This window comes from Schistocerca americana, chromosome 7, assembly GCF_021461395.2.
Source record: "Schistocerca americana isolate TAMUIC-IGC-003095 chromosome 7, iqSchAmer2.1, whole genome shotgun sequence".
Taxonomy (NCBI): domain Eukaryota; kingdom Metazoa; phylum Arthropoda; class Insecta; order Orthoptera; family Acrididae; genus Schistocerca; species Schistocerca americana.
Window position 1 is genome coordinate 311,441,475 of NC_060125.1, and position 23,690 is coordinate 311,465,164.

General features: G+C 44.7%; 1 protein-coding gene across 1 annotated transcript in view; it reads left to right on the top strand.

Annotated features, from left to right (window-relative positions):
* The window catches only part of LOC124621841 (myotubularin-related protein 13), a 232,503-nt gene that overhangs the window by 98,642 nt on the left and 110,171 nt on the right, over positions 1–23,690 (top strand). The window contains exons 16-18 of the mRNA XM_047147285.1: positions 7,562–7,802; positions 8,421–8,616; positions 8,783–8,916. Coding sequence (XP_047003241.1) covers positions 7,562–7,802; positions 8,421–8,616; positions 8,783–8,916 — 571 coding nt within the window. The remainder of the gene's footprint in view (positions 1–7,561; positions 7,803–8,420; positions 8,617–8,782; positions 8,917–23,690) is intronic.

Consider the following 23,690-nt stretch of genomic DNA (forward strand, 5'->3'; position numbering starts at 1 on the left):
TCAACACTGGGGTCCCTACATTTTTGTCTGCCTCCACGACAAATTTCTCTCATTTGGACCTTTCGGTCGGTACTGTTCCGCTAGCTCGGCGCTTCAAATGGTTCGCCCTTGATGATACACACTCGAGTGACCACTTTCCATGTGTCCTTAGACTGCAGCCTCAACTGCCACATATGCGCCTGCGACGCTGGAAATTTGCCCAAGACGATTGGACACTTTTTTCGTCTCTAGCGACATTCGATGACAGTCACTTTCCTAGCGTCGACGATAAGGTCACACATATTACAGACGTTATTCTTACAGCTGCGGAACGTTCAATACCACGCACCTCCGAATTGCCCCGGCGCCCCCCAGTTCCTTGGTGGAACGAGGCATGCCGTGACGCAATACGTGAGGGGCGATGTGCTCTTCGCGTTTTCCGCCACCATCCTACTTTGGCCAACTGTATCCCCTATAAGCAGTTCCGTGCGCGATGCCGTCACGTCATCTGCGATAGCAAGAAGGCAAGCTGGAAATTCTTTATTAGCTCATTTAACGCCTTCACTCCGTCCTCGGAAGTTTGGAGTCGGATTCGATGGTTATCAGGCGCGCCTAGTTTCTCCCCAGTCTCTGGGCTCACTGTTGCGCGTGATACGTTAGTGGACCCCGTCGCAATTTCTAACTCATTGGGTCAACACTTTGCTGGGATTTCGAGCTCTTCAAATTACCCGCCAGCGTTTCTCCCGAAGAAACGTGCAGCGGAAGTGCAACCTCTAGCTTTCTTCTCCATGCGGGAACTCCAAATGCACTCTCTTCTTCTCTCTCCTCCACCCCAGGACCGGATGGTATCCACATCCAAATGTTGCTGCATTTATCAACCCATAGTCTGTGTTGCCTCCTTCGCCTTTATAATCGAATTTGGACCGACAGTACTTTTCCCAGATGATGGCGGGAAGCTATCGTCGTTCCTGTTCCGAAACCTGGAAAGGACAAACATCTCCCCTCTAGCTATCGCCCCGTTTCTCTCACAAGTAGTGTACGTGAGGTTTTGGAGTGTATGGTGAATTGCCGTTTAGCTTGGTGGCTGGAGTCCCGCAGTCTTTTAACACCTACCAAATGTGGTTTCCGAAAGCATCGTTCTGCAGTTGACCATCTTGTTGCTCTCTCCACTTACATAATGAACAATTTTCTCCAGAAACGCCAAATAGTAGCAATATTTTTTGATCTGGAGAGAGCATACGATACCTGTTGGAGGATAGGCATCCTCCGCACACTGTTATCTTGGGGCTTTTGAGGTCGGCTGCCCCTTTTTCTTCGCGAATTTATGGCAGAGCGCACATTTAGAGTGCAGGTGAACACCACTCTCTCCCGTGCTTTCTCCCAAGAAAACGGGGTACTCCAGTGCTCCGTGCTAAGTGTTGTACTGTTTGCCATTGCCATAAATCCAATTATGGATTGTCTCCTTCCTGATGTCTTGGGCTCCCTCTATTTGGACGATTTTGTGATCTACTACAGCTCTCAACGGACCAACCTTCTTGAACGACGTCTTCAAGGCTGTCTCGATCGCTTCCACTCTTGGAGCATCGAAACCGGCTTCCGTTTTTCTCCCAGTAAGACCGTTTGTGTTAATTTTTGGTGACGTAAGGAGTTTCTTCCACCCTCCTTACATCTAGGACCTGTCAACCTTCCGTTTTCGGACGTCGCTAAAATTCTTGAGTCTTATGTTTGACAGAAAACTGTGCTGGTCCTCCCACGTTTTTTATCTTTCGGCTCACTGTCTGCGATCCCTCAACACCCTTCGTGTCCTGAATGGTACCTCCTGGGGAGCGGACCGAGCTGTGCTTCTCCGCCTCTATCGCGCCTTAGTGCGCTCGAAATTGGACTATGGAAGCATAGTTTACTCCTCTGCTCGGCCGTCTATTCTTCGGCGTCTCGACTCTATCCACCACCGTGGATTACGTTTAGTGTCTGGAGCTTTTTACACCAGCCCTGTGGGAAGCCTTTATGCTGAGACCGCTGAACCTCCGCTGTCCAATCGGCGAGCAGTCCTTCTGAGTCGTTATGCTAGCCATCTGTCTTCCATGCCTGCTAATCCAGCTCATGACATTTTTTTTCGACGCCTCCTTGGGTGTAGGGTATGCAAGCAGCCCTTCCTCCCTACCACCACCAGGAGTCCGCTTCCGTCAACTGCTCCATTCTCTTTCCTTCCGCTTGCCTAAAACCTTCTTGACAACTTGGGGTACAGCACTGCCTTGGCTCCGTCCTCGGATCTGCCTGCTCTGTGACCTTTGTCAATTTCCCAAGGATGGTACCCCTTCACTTGTTTATCGTCGTGCATTTGCTGCTCTACGTGCACAAATGAAGGAAGCCACATTTATTTAAACTGATGGCTCGAAAACATCGTTAGGTGTAGGGAGTGCCTATATTGTTGGCGACAGCCCAAATCGATTTCGGCTTCCCGACCAGTGTTCGGTTTATACTGCGGAGCTTTACGCTGTTCTCCAGGCTGTCCAATACATCCACCGCCATCAGCGGATACAGTATGTTATCTGTTCAGATTCTCTCAGCTCTCTCCTCAGTCTTCAAGCTCTCTACCCTGTCCACCCTCTGGTCCACCGGATTCAGGACTGTCTGCACTTGCTCCACCTGGGGGGCGTCTCGGTGGCGTTCCTCTGGCTCCCAGGACACGTTGGTATCTGTGGAAATGAGACGGCCAATATAGCGGCCAAGGCTGCAGTCTCTCTTCTTCGGCCAGCTATTCGATCGATTCCCTTCGTCGATCTACGGAGCGTTTTATGTCGTTGTGTTGTTCTTTTATGGCACGCACATTGGTCGACACTTCCCCATAATAAATTGCGGGACGTGAAAGCTCTTCCCTGTGCTTGGACCTCATCCTCCCGAACGCATCGTCGGGAGGAGGTAATTTTAACTAGACTCCGGATAGGGCACTGTCTTTTTAGCCATCGACATCTTTTAAGCGGCGATCCTCCCCCACTCTGTCCCCACTGCTCTCAGCTGTGGACGGTAAGACACCTTTTAATTGAGTGCCCCTATTTTACTCCGTTACGCGCCCGTCTACAGCTGTCGCCTGATATATCGTCCATTTTAGCAGATGACACGCACTCGGCCGATCGCGTTCTCGAGTTTGTTAGTGCCAGTGAGATGACGTCAGTCATTTGAAGCTTTTTTTGGGGACAACCAACCCCTTTCTGTAGTGGATTTTTAAGCTTTCCGTCTGCTTTTAGTTTCTCCAATTTTTTGAGTTTTGTTCCCATTGCTGCTGGTTTCCATTTTCGTATTTTACTGTTTCCTAAGTCACGGACCGGGCGCTAATGACCATAGTGGTTTTGCACCCTAAAAAAAAAGAAAAAAAGAAAAAAAAAAGAAAAAAAACTTTGGTTCGCTCCAATGTCCTTAGTGTCTGGATCCCCGTACTTACCTCCTTGAAAGTGATAGCGATTAGAGTACACACGACTCCACCAATCACCCTTTGCAACGTCTACCTCCCTCCAGGTCAGCCACTCGCTTATGTTGCACTATCTACCTTAATCTAGCAACTGCCACCCCCGTTTCGCCTCCTTGGGGATTTCAGTGCCCACCATCCACTGTGGGGGAGTGACACTTCAGTGGGTCGGGGTATCCTAATTGACCAACTTATCACGGACTTTGATTTGTCTCTCCTCAATGATGGTTCCCCTACCCACTTCAGTGACGCTCATGGCACCTTCTCTGCTATCAATCTCACGATCTCCTCCCCTGCCCTCGTGGCTTCCCTACATTGGTTATCCCATGATGACCTTTGTAACAGTGACTACTTTCCAACGAAACTATCGTTCCCCTGCTGCCGACAGGCCCCCACGTTGGACATTCCACAGCCAATTGCCCTTTATACATGTCTGCTGTCCACTTTGACACCTCTCTCTCAAATACCATTGATGTATTCATGCAAGGCATCTCTACTGCTCTTCTTCATGCTGCTGGCACTGCTGTCCCCCTATCCACAGCACAGGGCCCCCTTGTCATCGGCCAGCACCGTGGTGGACCAAGGACTGTCCAGGGCTGCCAACGGGCACTGCAGCAATTTAAGCGACACCCCTCCCAGACAAACCACCTCACTTTTAAGTGTCTCCAAGCTAAGGCTCATTACCTTATTAAGTGGAGTAAAAAGGAATGCTGGGAGTGCTATGTTTCCTCCCTGGTGACGTATGCCTCTTTATCGCAGGTTTGGTCAAATCTCCGTAGTGTTCTGGGCCACCAGCAACAGTCAACTGTCCAGGGTCTTAACCCCCAAGGAGCTTTGTGCACTGATCCATTGGTCTTTGCAGAACCCCTTGCGACACACTTTGTGATGGCATCATCATCCGATTCCTACCCTGCTATCTTTCTCCAGCGGAAACGCAGAGTTGAACAGACCCCTCTCCATTTCATCCCACATCACGTTGAGCCCTATAATGCACCTTTTGCTGAATGAGAATTGGTGCAGGCTCTTAGCTCTTCATGTGACACAGCCACAGGGCCAGATTCCATTCACAATCAGATGATTCAACACTTGGATGTTCCCCAGAGGCAACAGCTCCCCAGGGTCTTCAATCACATCTGGCTTGCAGGTGCTTTTCTGTCACAATGGTGAGACAGTATAGTTATTCCCGTCCTTAAGCCCAGGAAAAACTCAATGTCTCTAGACATCTACCACCCCATTAGCCTTGCGAATGTGCTTCGTAAACTGCTAGAAAGGATAGTCAACTCCAGATTATGTTGGGTACTCGAATCTCAGGGCCTTTTGTCACCGTATCAATGTGGCTTCCGGGCAAGGCGGTCTCCAACTGACCATTTACTCCGATTAGAATTAGCCATCCGACTGGCTTTTTCTCACCTCCAGCACCTTGTCGCAGTTTTCTTTGACCTATATAAGGTGTATGACATGGCTTGGCACCATCACAAAATAGTTTCTTCCCATACAACCCCACCACCCCCCCACCCCTCTCCTCCTGGACGGTGCATCATAGACCATGGATTAGACCTGATCTCTTCCATGGTCCCAAGGTCTCTGTTGCTCCTATGGTTTACCAGCATCTTGTATGTGCCATCCTTGCAGAGTTCCAGGGTGCCACCATCTTTTACACTCATGGTTTTAAGACTACTAATAAGGTGGGAAACGCTTTCACGTCTCCTACCAGCTTTGAGCACCATTTGTTGCCAGGATCATTTAGTGTATTTACAGCAGAGCTTCTAGCCATTTACAATGCCCACCTTTTTGTTTCTCAGGCCTGCCTCCATAGTGTTTTAATTTGTTTCAACTCCAAGAGTAGCCTACAGGCTATCGATCGATGCTACTCTTGTCACCCCTTCTCTCTGTCCTTGAGTGTGCCGCCTGTTTAGTTGTCTTTCTCTGGATCCCAAGTCATGTGGGAATCCCAGGGAATGACCGTTTGGCTAGAGAATAAGATACTTACCCTCACTTCCTTTCATGATTCCAGCTGTGGATATGCGGATCTCCGTCAAATCTCTCTTTGCCCAACAGTGGAATGCCATCTGGAGTGCTACTGCTCATAGTAATAAACTCCACACAATCAAGGAGTCTACTGTAGTTTGGGGCACTTCTTTCCACCCCTCTCTGGAGGAGTCCACTGTTTTATGCCATTTACGCATTGGCCATACCCGGCTCACCATTGTTTCCTCCTATGTAACGATCACCCCCACAATGTGATTGTGGTGCCAGACTGACGATACCTCACATGTTGGTGACATGTCCCCTTCTTTCAACCCTTCGTGCTAAATATAGTCTTCTTGCTTCCTTAAATTTAATATTACCAGACGATCCATGGATGGTTGACCTGGTCATTGGTTTCCTCCGTGGAAGTGGTTTTTATTTCCAGATATGAGGTTCTCATTCATTCTTGGAGCAGGGGTGGGTTGGTTGTGGTCGGGACTCCTTTTGCAGTCTTCACGGTCTGTGACCCCATGGCCGAACCCCCCCCCCCCCCCCCCCCCCCTTTTCCAGTATTTTGATTTGGTCTCACCGTTTATACTTTTACATTGTGCGTTTAATATTCATTCTTTTATAATTCCACTCCTCTGACTGAATCTGCCCACTTTTAGCAGACCCTCTTTCTTATATAACCCACTTTGGAATCGCGGGACTGATGACCTCGCCGTTTGGTCCCATACTCTCTCAATCAATGAATCAAAGCCATCAATGAGAAGATTCTTGAAGACTGATGATTAGGATTGGAATTTCTGAATGTGGGTAGAACAACTTTGCACAAAATTGTCCCTGAAAAATTGCAATTTTACAAATATTGTGTGTGTGTGTGTGTGTGTGTGTGTGTGTGTGTGTGTGTGTGTGTGTGTGTGTGTTGGATTCCCAGACTGCTTACCGGCTTTTGCTCTTGAGTTTTTGGACCGATATGATAGGGAAGGTGATAAATTTTTAGAGAAAACTGTCACAAGGGATGAAATGTGGGTTTCTCACATGATCCGAGGGTCTAAACGTCATTAGAGGGAATGGCGTCATGAGAGGAGTCGAAGTCGGCAACCGTATTTTGCATAGATTTGGAGTCTTGGTGATAGAGTTTATGCAGTAAGGGACAACAATAATTGCAGATGCTTACTGCGCTAACCTGACTAAACTTAGTTATGCAACCCAGAAAAAGTTTTTTTGTTGCATGACGAACACCAGACACCATTTAGCCATTCTCACCCAAAACATGATCAGTTCTTTTGGATGGGAACAGATTTTCCACCCACTGTACAGTCCATACATGGTGCTGAGCGATTTTCACTAGGTCCATTGCCTAAAAGATTTTCTCAGCAGCAAGCACTTTGCAACAGATGACGAGGTGAAAGAAGCAGTTAAATACAGTTGTCCATGACTTAGGGATACAAGAGCTTGCAGAACATTATGACAAATGTTTAAACAAATATCTTAACTATGTAGATAAGTAGAGAAATATGTAAGGAATTTAATAAAAACAGTTTTCTGAAAAAAAATTTCTATAAGAAACTGGACCTTACTTCTGAATAACTGTCCTATATCACAATGGGAGTTCGGTAGAATGTGGAGAAAAGATTTTGTGCTTACAATTGTGTTCCTAAAAATAGCAGGAAAGTCACCTGGCAATTTTCTTAAAAAGGAGGAGAGGGCAGGAGCTGTTAATGAAATACACCAACATAAGAGAAAAGAATGGCTTGAAGAAAGATAAGCAGAGCTGTTAAGTGTAAAAACACCGGAAATACCATATAGTAGAGTTGCTGAGTGGCATGCAGCATATAGGAAACAACTGAATTATGGTAGGCAGCTTACAAACTGGCATTAGTTTTCAGAGCTTACAAATACTCACTGCTACATTGTCCTGGTTTTGTGGCCCAATGGTCTGGCTGCAGAGTGTAGACAATTCATATATTCATTTGAGCTTTTCTTGGTTTATTTTTTAAAGTGTCACTTCATTAATCCAAAATTTCAGTTTAACTTTTATGCACTGATAAAATGATTTATTGAATTAATGACAAATAAAATGACCACAGTGTTATACTGTTTCGTGGACAGTTAAAGAGGTACTAATTCCTTGTATAAAACTTATAGTGTGGCTGAAAGTGACAGTGCAGATGCTGAGTCTGGTTTTGAAGAACAAGATCCTGGTGAAATGGGATCAGCTGTGATCCGTTTGGTGTCACGATTTGTAGATAAAGTGTGCACTGAAGGTGGTGTTAGTGCAGAACACATCCGTAGCCTCCATCAGATGGTACCAGGTGTTGTTCACATGCACATAGAAACTCTAGAAGCTGTGCATCGGGAATCAAAGAGACTACCACCTATTCAGAAGGTATGACATTATGCTTAATGTTTTCTGTTGGTTTAAAGATTTGTGTGGATAGTATCAGCATTCAGTCAAACTATATGTTGACTACGTATTGTATGAACTGCAATATATTCAAAGAAAATGGGTTTTATTTATTTGAGTAATTCAAAATTGCATATTCAGTTTTATTTGTAATATTTTGCGTGACTAGGTGTGCGATTTAAGAAAACCTCAAAATTGTATTTATTATAAAGGGAATGGAACTAGGGCTAATGTTTATGAAATGCATGCAGCAAGCCCATGGGCAAAAGTTAAAGCAGAATTCTCAGCACTGTTAGATTCATTCCTTCATCAACTATGCAGCATAATAGAAAAAGTACATAAGTAATTGAATGCATCAACATTTTCTAATTACAGAGTTAGAAATTGCTGAGCGTATGCTCTATTAAATTTCATGCAGCGTACTTTGTATACTCATTAGATTTTTTGTGAACACTTGTTATTTTAACTGTCCACTTTTGAATGCGCACCTGAATTGTTGTTTTTCTGAAGATTACAGCTTAGCTGAACACCTGAAAGCTCATAATTAATTAATTGCACTCAGAAAACCTGTGTGATCGTGACCATTATTTTGATTTACAGCCCAAGATCTTGACACCAAGCATGCTACCTGGTGAAGAACCTGTAATAGATGGAATCAGAGTGTACTTGCTACCTGATGGTAGGGAAGAAGGAACAGGTGGGGCACTTGGTGGACCACCACTGCTGCCAGCAGAGGGTGCCATATTCCTAACAAACTATCGCATTATATTTAAAGGAATCCCTTGTGATCCATTTGGTGAGTATGTCTCTCTCTCTTAACTTTCTGTTGCAATGGTATTTTTATTTTAAGTAAATATTGAGAGTCTTAAGTGTATTAATGAATATGATGTGTTAAACGTGTGATTTAAATGGTGGACTGGCAAGTGAATAAAATGATTGATATCTGTTAAAATTTATTTTAGCTTGTGAGCAGATCGTCACAAGGTCTTTCCCTGTGACTTCTTTGACAAAAGAGAAGCGTATAACTGTTCAGTATTTAGCACATCTGGATCAGTGGTTACAAGAAGGGCTGCAACTTAGATCATGTACTTTCCAGGTTAGTACAATGTGTGTAAAATATTTTGTTCACAATATCTGCAAGTATCATTTATCTGCTTGTTTTTTTTGATGCCTTCCATGCTTGGACAGATATGTATTAGATTACAGATGGTAGCAGACATAAACAATAATTATATGTGGTGATACTTTTTCTGCTTGAGCACCTACGGTAAAAAGTAGATGAAACAAATTTCTGTTTTTTACTAAGTGATGTAGAGTCTAATGCAGAACAGTTCTTAATACTTACTGCTGGAAACAGATGTTGGCTGGTAAAATAGGAGCGATTATTTTGAGGCCATTTGAAAAGTGTAAACAGAAATTTAGTTCCTCTTGCGAGAGTACTGACGTGCTATTGAATGTGGTAGCAGTAGGCCAGATATGTTGTGTGTTGGAGGTGGTTAAAAGTCAGGGATGTTATTCTGTCTTTAATGTCCATTTTCAATAAAGACAGTTTATCTATGATCATTCATCGTGATTGTCGTCAATTCTTCCCATGTAGCTGGTCGCGTTTCTCATTCCAGTTCTGTCGTTCATCATTCGTGCTTCAGTCTTATTCGTCATACCAGCCTTGGTTTTTTTACTCATTCCAGCTCCACTGTTCTTTATTCAGCTGTAATTCCAATCTTTTTAAATGATTTTGTGATGTCTTCAGCCAATATTTTCTTTATTTGAAGTATGATTGTACAATTTCCGCTTCAGGCTGTTTTCAAGTATCTCAGACAGAAGTTTTATACATTAGATGCATTGGTATCACCTGTGAATTTAACATAGGAACAATTCATATCCCAAGATCTAAAGGGAGGATTATAATTTCCTTTATAGATGATTTGTTAATGGTATATTACGCCTTGTATGTCTTTGCTCCTATGACTACATAAAATTGTCATAAAAGAAATTGGAAATAGTTTTTGTTATTTTAGGAGCATATTACTTTTGAGCAGTTCTTGCAAAGCTTGTATACAAAAAGTTGATGTTTTTAATGTACATACACAAGAAGATGATAATTATTTTACTGGATTTATATATTAAGCTATATAGGCCTTTGTTCTGAAGTGTACTTAATTATCATTTATCACTGTTATAAGTATGACTGTACATTATTTCCATGAAATAACTTGGAATTATTTGTAAAGTTATTTAATTGGATAGATAAAAAATCTACTCACCAAGCGACGACAGAACACACACATAAGACTATTGTGATTGGCAAGCTTTCAGAGCCAGTGGATCCTTCTTCAGACAGAAGGGTTGAAAGGGAAGGAAGAAAGAAGAAGGGTGAAGGGGAGACTTACCATACCCGATGAGAAGGAAAGACTGATCCCTGGTTCTGGGTGACTTTTCCAAAATCTATCCCTTTTCTTAGACATCTCCAGTCCTTTTCCCTAACCCTTCTTCCTACCCCTTCAACCCTTCTGCCTGGAGCCACTGGCTCCGATAACTTGCCAATTACAACAATCTTTTATATGCGTGTTCTGCCGCCACTTGCTGAGCAGATTTTTTATCTATGCAATTAAATAATTTTATCAATAATTGTTTCCTTGGAATTATTTGTTTTGTTATAGTGGGAGAAAGTCATTCTTGAATAGTTGTTACAAAGATCTCCTATATAATTCACAGTAATCGAACGAAACAGTACTGAAATCCAGGAAAATTGAAGAAAACCTTTCAAGGCCTGCTTTATGGTTGCATAATATTTTGCATTGCAGTCATATTTATTAATGAGTATTGAGATCATTATGCATTCTGTGGTTCTATGACGCTTCTTTGTAGAACTGGCAAGAAGTTGTGTAGGAACTTTCCATTTCACAGGTCATTTTGTTCTTTAAAGCTCTGTCCGACCGGTCTTTTAGATTGATGTAAATTTCAATTTCTTCCATCACATCCATAACTTTCCCTTTCTGTAACTCCTGCAATATTTGTCGTGATTTAGATATTTGTAGTGAATTTGTGGTTTGTGTATTTTAAGTATGCAGCAAAGATGGATGGGCCGTTGTCACTTATCGTTTGTCTAATATAAAATTTCGAGCATTCTTCAGTTAATTTTGCATATTCCTGGCCACGAAAAAGGCTCTGATTTTTGTGGTATATATAGGTTCATTTGAGCAGTTGCCAGCAGGCTAACACGCATGTGCAGAGCTCAAGTCTTGTGTGAGCAGCACCTTCTCCTGCTTCGGGATACCTGAAGTGTGGCTGTTGGCTGTATGAACAGTAGCAGCAAGTAGTCAGATGCTACATGGGATAATTTTCCTGGTGTCCCCAAGCTGCCTGAGTTCCCCCCTGCGGGTCCGGGGTAAGAATAGGCCCGAGGTATTCCTGCCTGTCGTAAGAGGCGACTAAAAGGAGTTTCAACCGTTTCGGCCTTCTACGTGATGGTCCCCCTTGGGGTTTGACCTCCATTTTTCAAAATTCTACAGAAGTACGAGCCTTTTGGGGAAGGACACCTTACATGGTGTACCTCTGGTCCCAAGTGCACTAAGACCTTGGCACTCAGCATTGCACCGGCGTTGTAACCATACCCACTATTCCTCAAATTGGGCCTAAACGCCTGATGGGTTGTCAAAGTTACGCCCATAGTGCATCTCCATCTGCACCAGCGATCATGATGGACTTTCCATGGCACCAGAAATCCAGCACGGTAGCCAGCCCATTGTGGTGGGGTCGTCATGTACCCTCTAGGTTGTAGCCCCCTGACAACACAGGGATCGTACTGCCGATACCTGAGCTGCACCCTCCCCACGTCGGCCAAGGAGTAGATGCCCGTCTCCTTGGGGCATCAGGACTCCCGGCAATGGTCATCCTGCCAGGTGGCCCTTGCTGCGGCTGGGTGGCGCCCGTGGGGAGAGCCCCTGGTCGGAGTGGGTGGTATCGGGGCGGACGTTTCGCAGATGAAACGTCAACATGTATCAGGTCGCTCTGCGGCCGAGTCTTTCAAAAGAAAAGGTACCGTTTCTAGTTCTGGTTCTCCTGCTCTTTCCCCCTTGGCCACTCCATGGGAGGAGGGACAGGCCCGCCGGCTTGGGGCGAAGTACTTCCCCCGCTATTTGGTCTGTTCTCGAACCGATGGGGGGACGTTTGCCACCTCCAAGCCCATGTTCTTTGTTCAGCACATTGAGGACGTCTTCGGGGAAATCGAGGCTCTCAGCAAGATGCGTTCAGGGTCCGTTCTTCTCAAGACCACCTCCGCCACACAGTCGGCGGCGCTCCAGGCGTGCGACCGCCTAGGGGACATCCCAGTATCCATTGTCCCACATCTGGCACTAAATAGGACGCAGGGGGTTATTTTTCATCGTGACCTCCTGCTACACTCTGATGAGGAGCTCAGGGCCAACCTGGAGCGCCGAGGCGTGCATTTCGTCCGGCGAGTCCAGCGCAGCCCCAAAGACCGTCGCATCGACACCGGGGCCTTTATCCTCGCCTTCGAGGGGGACGTTCTCCCGGAGAAGGTAAAGGTGATGTGCTACCGGTGTGACGTGCGACCTTACGTCCCGCCTCCTATGCGCTGTTTTAGGTGTTTGCGCTTTGGGCACATGTCGTCACGGTGTGAGGCTGAGCCCCTTTGTGGCGATTGTGGACGTCCTCTTTGTGAGGAACATACATGCACCCCACCACCTCGGTGCGTTAATTGTCCTGGCGTCCACTCGCCTAGATCCTTAGACTGCCCCGCATATCAGAAGGAGAAGAAGATACAAGAAATCAAAACTTTGGATCGGCTCTTATTCTGAGGCCCAGAAGAAGTACGACCGCCTCCATCCCGTGTCATTGACCACTTCGTTCGCCTCAGTTGTGTCCACTCCTTCCGCGGTATCCTCACCCCTATCCTGTCCCCCCTCCGCCTCCTCCGCCCATCCGGGGGCCGTGCCTCCGCCTCCCAAATCCCTCCTTTCCAAATCCTCCTCCCCCGTGGCCCCCACCCCCTCTGCCCCAGGGGCCACCCTTCCTCCTCCTCCTCCTCCTCCTCCTCCTCCTCCTCCTCCCCCCACGCCACCTGAGAAGCGATCCTCTTCTCAGGCGTCCATCGGGGCAACGTTCCGGACCCCAGCTTCCGAGGTCCGGCGTTCCAAAACGGACCCCGCGCGTGAGGACCTTCTTCGGGTCCAGCCCACCATCCCTGTGCCTCCTCGGCCTTCCAAGAAGGCCTCCAAGAAGAAGTCTCTATCCCCCTCTCCACCCCAGCACGTTTCGTCTGACGCTCCATCCGTGAGTCGCTGCTCCCGGCCGTCCTCAGTTTCGCCGGGACGCTCTGCTGCCAGGCGCTCCACCGGCCTTTCGTCGGCAAATGATGCGGCCCCTTCTACACAACCAGGGACAGCGGCTGCGGCTGGCGACGAGTCGGTGGAACCGGATCCGCCTCCCGTCGGTTGTAGCGTTGTTTCCTCGCAACCTGGCCCTCCGCGGCCGTCGAGGTGACCAGCTCTTCCCCCGTCTCGTTCCCCCAACCTTTTGACTAGCGATGGCGTTGTTTCATTGGAACATAAGAGGTATTCGATCTAATCGGGAGGAATTACAACTGCTCCTCCGCCTGCACTGTCCGCTCGTCCTTGGTCTCCAGGAAATCAAGTTGCGCCCGACTGACCGTATTGCCTTTACCCACTATACCTCGGAGCGGTATGACCTCACCCCTGTGGACGGTATCCCAGTTCATAGTGGGGTCATGTTGCTCGTTCGGGACGATGTTTATTACCATCCCATCCCATTGACCACCCCACTCCAAGCAATAGCTGTCCGCATTACTCTTTCTGCTTTTACTTTTTCAGTGTGTACCATCTACACTCCACCGTCATCTGCTGTTAGTCGGGCTGACATGATGCACCTGATCGTTCTGCTTCCCCCGCCGTTCTTATTGTTTGGCGACTTCAATGCCCATCGTCCCCTTTGGGGCTCTCCTGCATCCTGTCCAAGAGGCTCACTCTTGGCGGATGTCTTCAACCATCTCAATCTTGTCTGCCTCAATACCGGCGCCCCGACTTTCCTCTCGGACTCTACTCATACCTACTCCCACTTGGATATCTCGATCTGTTCTACCACTCTTGCCCGTCGGTTCGAGTGGTATGTCCTTTCTGACACCTATTCGAGCGACCACTTTCCCTGTGTCGTTCGTCTCCTGCACCACACCACATCCCCACGTCATTCGAGCTGGAACATACTGAAAGCTGACTGGGGACTTTACTCCTCCCTGGCGACCTTTCCGGACCACGATTTTCCCAGTTGTGACAGTCAGGTCGAATACCTCACGGCTGTTATCATCAATGCTGCCGAACGTTCCATTCCTCATACTACTTCTTCTTCACGTCGCGTTTCCGTCCCCTGGTGGAACGAGGCTTGTAGGGAAGCTATCCGTGCTCGACGACGTGCTTTACGCACCTTTCGCCGCCATCCTACGTTGGCGAATTGTATTGAATACGAACGACTCCGAGGGCAAGGCCGTAGAGTCATCAAAGACAGCAAAAAAGCTTGTTGGGCCTCTTTCACCAGCTCCTTTAACAGTTTTACTCCCTCTTCCGTCGTTTGGGGTAGCCTGCGCCGGCTGTCGGGCATTAAGGCCCACTCCTCAGTACCTGGCCTGACGTCAGGTAATGAGGTCCTTGTTGATCCTGTGGCTGTCTCCAACGCCTTTGGCCGCTTTTTTGCGGAGGTTTCAAGCTCCGCCCATTACCATCCTGCCTTCCTTCCCAGGAAAGAGGCAGAAGAGGCTCGGCGACCTTCCTTCCACTCGCTGAATCTGGAAACTTATAATGCCCCCTTTACTATGCGGGAACTCGAACGTGCGCTTGCACTGTCCCGGTCCTCTGCTCCGGGGCCAGTTTCCATTCACGTTCAGATGCTGGCACACCTTTCTCCGGCGGGCAAAAGCTTCCTTCTTAGTACCTACAATCGCGTCTGGACCGAAGGTGAAGTCCCCATGCGTTGGCGTGACGCGGTTGTTCCTATACCCAAACCCGGGAAGGATAGACACCTTCCTTCTAGTTACCGCCCCATTTCTCTTACCAGCTGTGTCTGTAAGGTGATGGAGCGCATGGTTAATGCTCGGTTAGTCTGGATTCTTGAATCTCGACGACTACTTACTAATGTCCAATGCGGCTTTCGTCGCCGCCGCTCCGCTGTTGACCACCTTGTGACCTTGTCGACATTCATCATGAACAACTTTTTGCGAAGGCGCCAAACGGTAGCCGTGTTCTTCGACTTGGAGAAGGCTTATGATACCTGTTGGAGAGGAGGTATCCTCCGCACTATGCACAGGTGGGGCCTACGCGGTCGCCTGCCCCTTTTTATTGATTCCTTTTTAACGGAACGAAAGTTTAGGGTACGTGTGGGTTCCGTATTGTCCGACGTCTTCCTCCAGGAGAACGGAGTGCCTCAGGGCTCCGTCTTGAGTGTAGCCCTTTTTTGCCATCGCGATCAATCCAATTATGTATTGCATTCCACCTAATGTCTCAGGCTCTCTCTTTGTCGATGACTTCGCGATCTACTGCAGTGCCCAGAGAACATGCCTCCTGGAGCGCTGCCTTCAGCGTTGTCTAGACAGCCTCTACTCTTGGAGTGTGGCAAATGGCTTCCGGTTCTCTGAAGAGAAGACGGTTTGTATCAACTTTTGGCGATATAAAGCGTTCCTTCTGCCATCCTTACACCTCGGTCCCGTTGTTCTCCCATTCGTGGACACAACTAAGTTTCTAGGGCTCACGTTGGACAGGAAACTGTGTTGGTCTCCACATGTCTCTTATTTGGCGGCCCGTTGTACACGTTCCCTTAATGTCCTTAGAGTCCTTAGCGGTTCATCTTGGGGAGCGTATCGCACTGTCCTGCTTCGCTTGTATCGGTCCATAGTCCGATCGAAGCTGGATTATGGGAGCTTCGTCTACTCGTCCGCTCGGCCATCTCTCTTACGCCGGCTCAACTCCATCCACCATCGGGGGATACGTCTTGCGACCGGAGCCTTCTACACTAGTCCTGTCGAGAGTCTTTATGCTGAAGCTGCCGAGTTACCATTGACCTACCGGCGCGACGTACTGCTGTGTCGGTATGCCTGCCGGCTGTTGTCTATGCCCGACTACCCCTCTTAAGAGTCCTTCTTCGCCGATTCTCTCGACCGTCAGTACGGGTTGTATGTGTCTGCCCTGATGCCCCCCGGAGTACGCTTCCGTCGCCTGCTTCGACAATTGGATTTTGCCCTCCCTACCACCTTCAGAGAGGGTGAGAGCCCGACACCACCTTGGCTCCAGGCTCCGGTTCCTATTTATCTCGACCTCAGCTCACTCCCGAAGGAGGGTACTCCGGCTGCAGTGTATTGCTCACGGTTTGTCGAACTTCGTGCTCGACTTGCCGGTCACACCTTTATTTACACCGATGGCTCCAAAACTGACGACAGTGTCGGCTGTGCCTTTGTCGTCAGGGCCGCCACCTTTAAATACCGGCTCCTCGACCAATGTTCCAGCTTTACGGCCGAGCTTTTTGCCCTCCATCAGGCCGTTCAGTATGCCCGCCGCCACCGCCATTCATCGTATGTACTCTGCTCTGACTCACTCAGTGCTCTTCAGAGCCTTGGAGCTCCCAATCCGGTCCATCCCTTGATTCAACGGATGCAGCAGTCCCTCCATTCTTTCGCTGATAATGGTGGTTCAGTCAGCTTTCTGTGGGTTCCCGGACATGTAGGAGTGCCTGGGAATGAGGCTGCAGATGCTGCAGCCAAGGCTGCAGTCCTCCTGCCTCGGCCAGCCTCCCATTGTGTCCCGTCATCTGACGTTCGTGGGGCTGTATGTAAGAGGCTTGTGTCGTTGTGGTGGGATGCTTGGTCATCCCTCCAAGGAAACAATCTCCGGGCAGTAAAACCGCTCCCAACTGCTTGGACAACATCCTCCCGACCATCTCGGCGCGAGGAGGTCCTTCTGACCAGGTTGCGGATTGGGCATTGCCGGTTTAGCCACCGCTACCTGCTCTCCGGTGACCCAGCCCCGCAGTGCCCTTGTGGTCAGGCATTAACAGTGCGCCATGTTTTATTGTCGTGTCCCCGTTTTAGTCAATTTCATGTTATCCTGTCCCTGCCATCTACTTTACCGGATGTTTTAGCTGATGACGCTCGAGCAGCTGCTCGTATTCTGCGTTTCATAACTTTAACTGGCTTGTCCAAAGACATTTAACCTTTTTACTTATTTTATCTGCATCTTTGTCAGGTCCTTCTGATGTCCCCCCATCCCCTTGAGTTTTAGCAGATTCCATGTGCTCTAACACCAGTGACTGGGTGCTAATGACCTCAGCAGTTGAGCGCCCTTAAACCCTACCCAAAAAAAAAAAAAAAAAAAAAAAAAAAAAAAAAGCTGCCTGATTCATGCATGTGCAGAGTAGTGTGACTTATAGTGGTGATAGTCTCCATGTGACCCATGTTTACATTTTGTGATTTGCTTTTTTCTTATCATTTACATTTCTCATGTCGAATGAAAACAAAACCAATTTCTGTGGCTAGGAGATATCAGATGAATTAAAATACATTCACAGTGTCTTGGGAGACTAAGATAATATGTTGTTAGTTTCAGTTTTCTGATTTTATTTTATTGCCATGTTATCAGCAGTTGAGCAGTAACTTGCGGACCCATGAAGCTATTTGTGCCGGTTTGCCAAAGAAATTTGGCTTTCATTAATCTTTTCCACGTAGACAGTCAATTTATTTGAAATAAAGGGTTTCATTTTCACGCTATTGGCTAGTTTAAACTGTTTGCTTAATTTCGAGAGTACATTTTCATTTTTCTGGCATGTGTGACATTATGCCATAATAAAGAAGCAAATGTGGGGTAAAACAATACTGGTACTGCAAGAAAATTGGCGTCCCAAAAACCACAGTGAAAAGCTTAATACCAAGTACTTCTGTGTGAATCTGGACATACAAATGTACACTTTGAGGTGAGTTATGCAATTTAGTACGGCTTACGAAATCCCAGTGGTTTTGGAGGTTAGGTTAGGTTAGTGTTGTTTAACGTCCCGTCGACAACGAGGTCATTAGAGACGGAGCGCAAGCTCGGGGTTAGGGAAGGATGGGGAAGGAAATCGGCCGTGCCCTTTCAAAGGAACCATCCCGGCATTTGCCTGAAACGATTTAGGGAAATCACGGAAAACCTAAATCAGGATGGCTGGAGACGGGATTGAACCGCCGTCCTCCCGAATGCGAGTCCAGCGTGCTAACCACTGCGCCACCTCGCTCGGTCAATGGTTTTGGAGTATTGTCTGATATCCATTTCTTTTATGGCATAATGTAAGATCTCTTAATGCTGTATTCATATAAACATACGTAAATGTTCACTTAAAGATGGCTGAGCAGGTAAATTTGGTCAGCAGTATTGAATAAAATATTTTGTTTCAAATGTAGTGACAGCTTTGGCAGAATTTCAAAAATCTACCTTCTGTGGAACACAATGTTTTTCGATCACATTACATGCTTAAACACTTATCTGGTACCTCTTATAGGCTTGACGTTATTTCTTAATTTTTGTTGTTTACAATTTACAATTGAATTTATTAGTAAAGTATAGACATTATCACTGTAACTCTACGTATGGCTTTATGTTTGTTCCTAGAGTAGAATATAAACTGCCAGCTGTCCAGTATCTTGCCTTCACAGAAAACCTTGTTAATTTTGTACACAGTTTGAAGTTGAGCAGTTGTAGTGCATACAAGTAACATTTATTTTTTATTTTTTGCAAGAAATTTGTATTCCTCCTTACTAGCTTTTTGCAGTGCTGTGTAGATGTAAACCTGATTGGAAATGCTGCATAACGGTATTGTAGAGTATGAACAAGAAAATAAATAAATAAAAATGTGTTAAAGTCAGCACAAAGCATAATATTAGAGTATTTTGAACTGTGGAGTCCATTGACATAAAGGTTTTCTGAGTATATATAAGAAACTGTCAGCCTCGACTGCGGCAATGAAACCAACCTTTACCTAGGTTTCAGCCCAAGTAAATGAGCCTTCTTCAGAAGATAAACCTGAATCTATGATTTGTCTAAGAGGGGCATGGTCTAGAAATAAAACTAAAACAGCCTGAGTATGGTATTGCGTCATAATGGGGTAAAAAGAACCACCCCTCTGCTAGAGAAACCCACATTTCGGCTACAGTTACGGTGGCCGCCTCCTGGTTTTTTCAGGATAGTTTTTTTATTTATATATTATGACATGGCACCCCCATGTGATTATACTGCAGAGTCTAGTTTTGAAGTGAATATTATGTCAAGAACTGCTTCCTTACTTTGCCTCCCTTATCTGGACAGGATATGATAAAATAATTGCCCTAAGTCCAATAACTCAGTGTGCCCCCCTCTAGAACAATGTGCTGCAGTGCTGTACTTGGTCAGGTGATGCCCCACTATGCACAAAATTCCAAACAGAAATGCAATGATAGGCATATGTACAGAGCAAACACCAAGCATGGGCTTTCTACATCATCATAACTGTGCATGAGCGGTAACACCTGTTTCCTGGGACACTCTGGGGACTGCTGAAGTGAACCTTATACCTCAATAATCATTGTAAATTGTTAATGTTACTGTAGCTACAGTATAGTTTTGTATTCTTGAAACATCGAGTAGTTTTTCAGAAACTATACCTAAATATTGCCACACACAAACTTTTTTTTCTGTTGTTTGCTTGTGTGTCTGATTAAAGTTATTTCATCTAGGGGATTGATGTGTGTTTTGTTGGTTTTCTTTTTGAATAACGTGTCGATAAAGTTTAGGATAACAATTATTCATAGCCATATTTTGTAGAATATCTAATTCTTTTGCAATGTTTTCTTTTCCCAATTGTAAGTTGACCAGTTTCTATATCAAAGAATGAAAATATGCAAGCTTGTGTGCTGTCAGATGGCATGTTTTGTTGTCGATAATTTCATCTGTTGTCATTGGTTTACTAAAAATATTTTGTGTTTGTTCAGATTTCTCATTTGAAATTTTTAAATCTTAAAAGTTGATACTCTTATTTCTTTCTCTTCCCATAGTGAATAAACAGCTGTTTGAGTGAACGTGTCATTTTTTCCCTATCTGAAGTGTTAATACAAATATCAGCTAATATACTCACTAGGCATGAACCCTTTTCTATCATATCTTGTTGGAGATCAGTTTTGTTCTTCAGTGAGAAGTAATTGTAGTTAATCAGTAATTGTAGTTCTACTGTCTCATAGGCTTCTGCTTGAGTGAGTTTACTTGTATTTGAGATAGTTGCTTTTAATGATACTTGTAGTCTTTGTTACTGGAATGTTTGTATACATGTTAGTATATTGAGTGATAAAAATATTCCATTTTCTGGTATTTTTATATTTTTAACTTTGTAGACAATATTGTAAGAACTTCTTTTAGTGTAATCTTTCTCATATGTGTAACATTCCTTAAGGAGTATATTGAGTATTTTACTAACAGCATGGGCTGAGCTATTAATCATATTAACAACTGGACAAACTGTGATTTGTTCTTTAGGTATCTTGGGTTGGGCACACAATGATGGGTGTTATTGTAGATCTATTATTATGGAATCTCTTATGGCTTTTGCCATGAATTTAAAGTTAGTGCTTTCATTAACTTGCATTTCAAAATATTCTAGCATGTTTCTGTTGTAATCTTCTTCTGGCATCCCCCATTCTACTTCTGTTCTTATCATTTTTGCAATTGGCTATTGAGATGGCAACTGGGCCATATGGAGCACTACTTTGGTGCTTGCAATAATATTTTTAATTATACTGTCTCCTAAGTGGGGTTTTATGTTAAGTTCGAGGCTTTTATTTAGTAAGTTTACTTCTGAGAAGTAATGAACTTCAGAAAATAGTTCATAGTAATAAACAAAGCAAAATTACTTTCGTATAAGTTGAATTTGTGTGCCTTTCTCATGACTTGTGAAGCAGGAAATTTAACTAGCAACATTTATACACTATGGCACTGAACTTCGACACATTTAATGCAGATATAAATCAATAGTCATCCAGATACAGGATACTCGGTCTTCTGCACATTTAGGATGGGACCCTACATTGGTTTCATGACCTGGACAATTTTAGGGTTCACACACACGTTTATATCACTGGAATTATTATTACTAGAAGCCACTGGTCCATACTGCGATACATATCTGAGTTCCTGAAGTAGACGGAGCAGTGGGGCAATAGTGGTGGCAAGCACGTGGCGGCTATCTGGTCTCTCACTCTTGCTGTTGAATGCTCTTTATAAATTCTTCTTGATGACGAATTATCCTCATTTTAGGGCCATTCCATTATAACAAGAGCACCATACGACAGCTGAAACCACATACAAGGCAATTTCAATAAAAATTTTCTTTCAAATGCCTCACTTGGCACCCTCGATTTAACCATACAACGGCTAGCCACTGCCTGCATACCGCGCTCCCCCAGTAGCCGCCCAGATCGACCGCCAAATCCGCCTTCTAGCATGCCCCAGGCCACTTCTGTAGCGGAGGGGGTTCCCTACACCTTTTTTTTTACTGTACAATACAAGATCCTTAAGCATGAACCAGTTTTTTGCATGTTAATACCAGAGAAGGAAAGTTGCTACTCACCATATAGTGGAGATGCTAAGTCGCGATCGCGATAGGCACAAGAAGAAGATTCACACAGTTATAGCTTTTGGCCTTAAAGCCTTTGTCAGCAGTACACACACACACACACACACACACACACACACACACAAAAACTTGCACCCGTGCCAGCAGTGAGTGCAAGTATGACCAAATCACAGTTTAATCTTAGTTTGATTAAACAATGATAAAATACATAAATTGAGTTAAATCACTCTTTGATTAAACAATAGTGAAGTAACTTTAATTATATTACTCTTGTGCTATGTGCAACTGTTACCCCATAGTAATGACCCACTCGAAGCATTAAACAATGCAGTCGATCCAGATCCCAGCCAACTGTGTAACTGATTACTAATTATCTCATAGTCAACTGCCGTATTGTAGGATTGAGCTGCTAGTTCGGAATCTGGGTCATTTTCTTGCATGAATCATAAATTTTTTTTCTCACCTAACTCGCTGTTACTACTGCTCACATGGACATATGACAGCGCAACTTAGCACTGTGTTAGGTGGAGCAATAATGAATGAATGTGTATGGGCTTACCCTGGAATGGTACAAGGTAATGTCATTTATGGTTGACGCATGTTACGCATAGGTGTGCCTGCTTCAGGATTAAATATGTAAGCACACACAAAAAAGTTTACAAAGTAGTTAAAGTAGCGAAGCATACTGCAGACAAAAGTTGGATAAAAAAAAAAAAAAAAAAAAAAAATTGTGTGGTCTGTTATAAGAAAGGAAGTTGGCAGTGGAATGGAGCAAAATGCTCCTCTAGTGATAAATGGTAGAATTGTTATAGATTCTAGTGCCATAAGCGAATCCTTCAGTGACTTCTACTTAATTGCAGTAACATGAGTAACTGATGACCTTGAAGTACAAATCCTAGTATAACAGTGAAATTATACAGGTTTTAAGGTTTCATATCTTTCAAGTTAGGATCTTATGAAAATCATCATGACCTTCAAAAAATTTAAACATGGAATGTGGAATGGGATGGTGGCTTTACTAGAATAATGAAAATACTCTGTCATAGTATTGCACTACCACTCTCTCTTATCAACCACTCTTTAGATGAGGATTGTTGTCCAGGTTGACTTAAATATGTTTGAAGTTCAGCTACATGATAAAAGTGGAAGAAAAGATGGAATGGGGAACTCAAGAATCCAGAAATATTGAAAGAGCTGCTCGTGATCAGATAAAAAATTGTAATCAATCTCGCAGGATTATTTTGAACTCTCAGTGTGGTTTCTGCTAAGACTGCAATTGTACTCATTCGATAAATGCAGTTGTCTTGCTAATATACTTTGTGTGTCAGCTGTCTTTTGTGATCTCACAAAATATTTTGTGCTGTAAATCATGACCTTCTCCACAAGCTATTGTTTCCAAGGAAAATCTGTTAATTGTATGTCATCATAATTACTGAACAGAAAGCACGGAGCACTTGTTAACAGTAGTGGCCAGAAATTTGTCTCTGGCTGGAAACACACAAAATTAGGTATCCTGCAACACTCAGTTTTGTACTGTATAAATGGTATTCCACGCCAGGTTCATTCTGTTGCCACCGTATGTGCAGATGACTCAAAAGTGATAGTCTGGTGTAACACTGACAAGGAGTTAATATTGAGTAGATAATTGAGGAATTGGAGACATGGGTTAAAAATAATAATTTGAAATTAAACAGGACAGAAACCAGGAAACCATCAGCACAGTGTAAAAGTGAAATACACAGTATGGACAAAAATGTGGCGACCGTAAAAATTGTCAAATTCCTTGGTTTACTAGTAAATGAAAATGGGGTGCAAGTAAGCACGTGGACAGCCTATTGAGTCAACTGAACAGTCTCATTTGTCATTAATGTCTTGAATATCATTAAAAAAATCTATATCAGGTGATACTTTGTCCCCGTTGTTATGATAATATAAAATTTCAGCATTTGAGAAAACTAATATACAGGGCGAGTCAAAAGTCCTTGGAAACCTTCATAAGTTGGAAGTTTAAAGGGAAAATTGAAATGTGATGATGGTTTGATGTGGGGCTGCAAATTGAAATCCGCCATTTTGGATTCAAGTCTCTTTTTTTTTTTTTTTTTTTTTTTGGGGAAGGCGGGGGGGCGGTGTAGGACACATCAAATAACACTTGCTTGAGCTTTGGAATTGAGTAGTGTAATTTGTTTTTGTCTATCTTGTACAATTTATAGGTTATTAATGTTC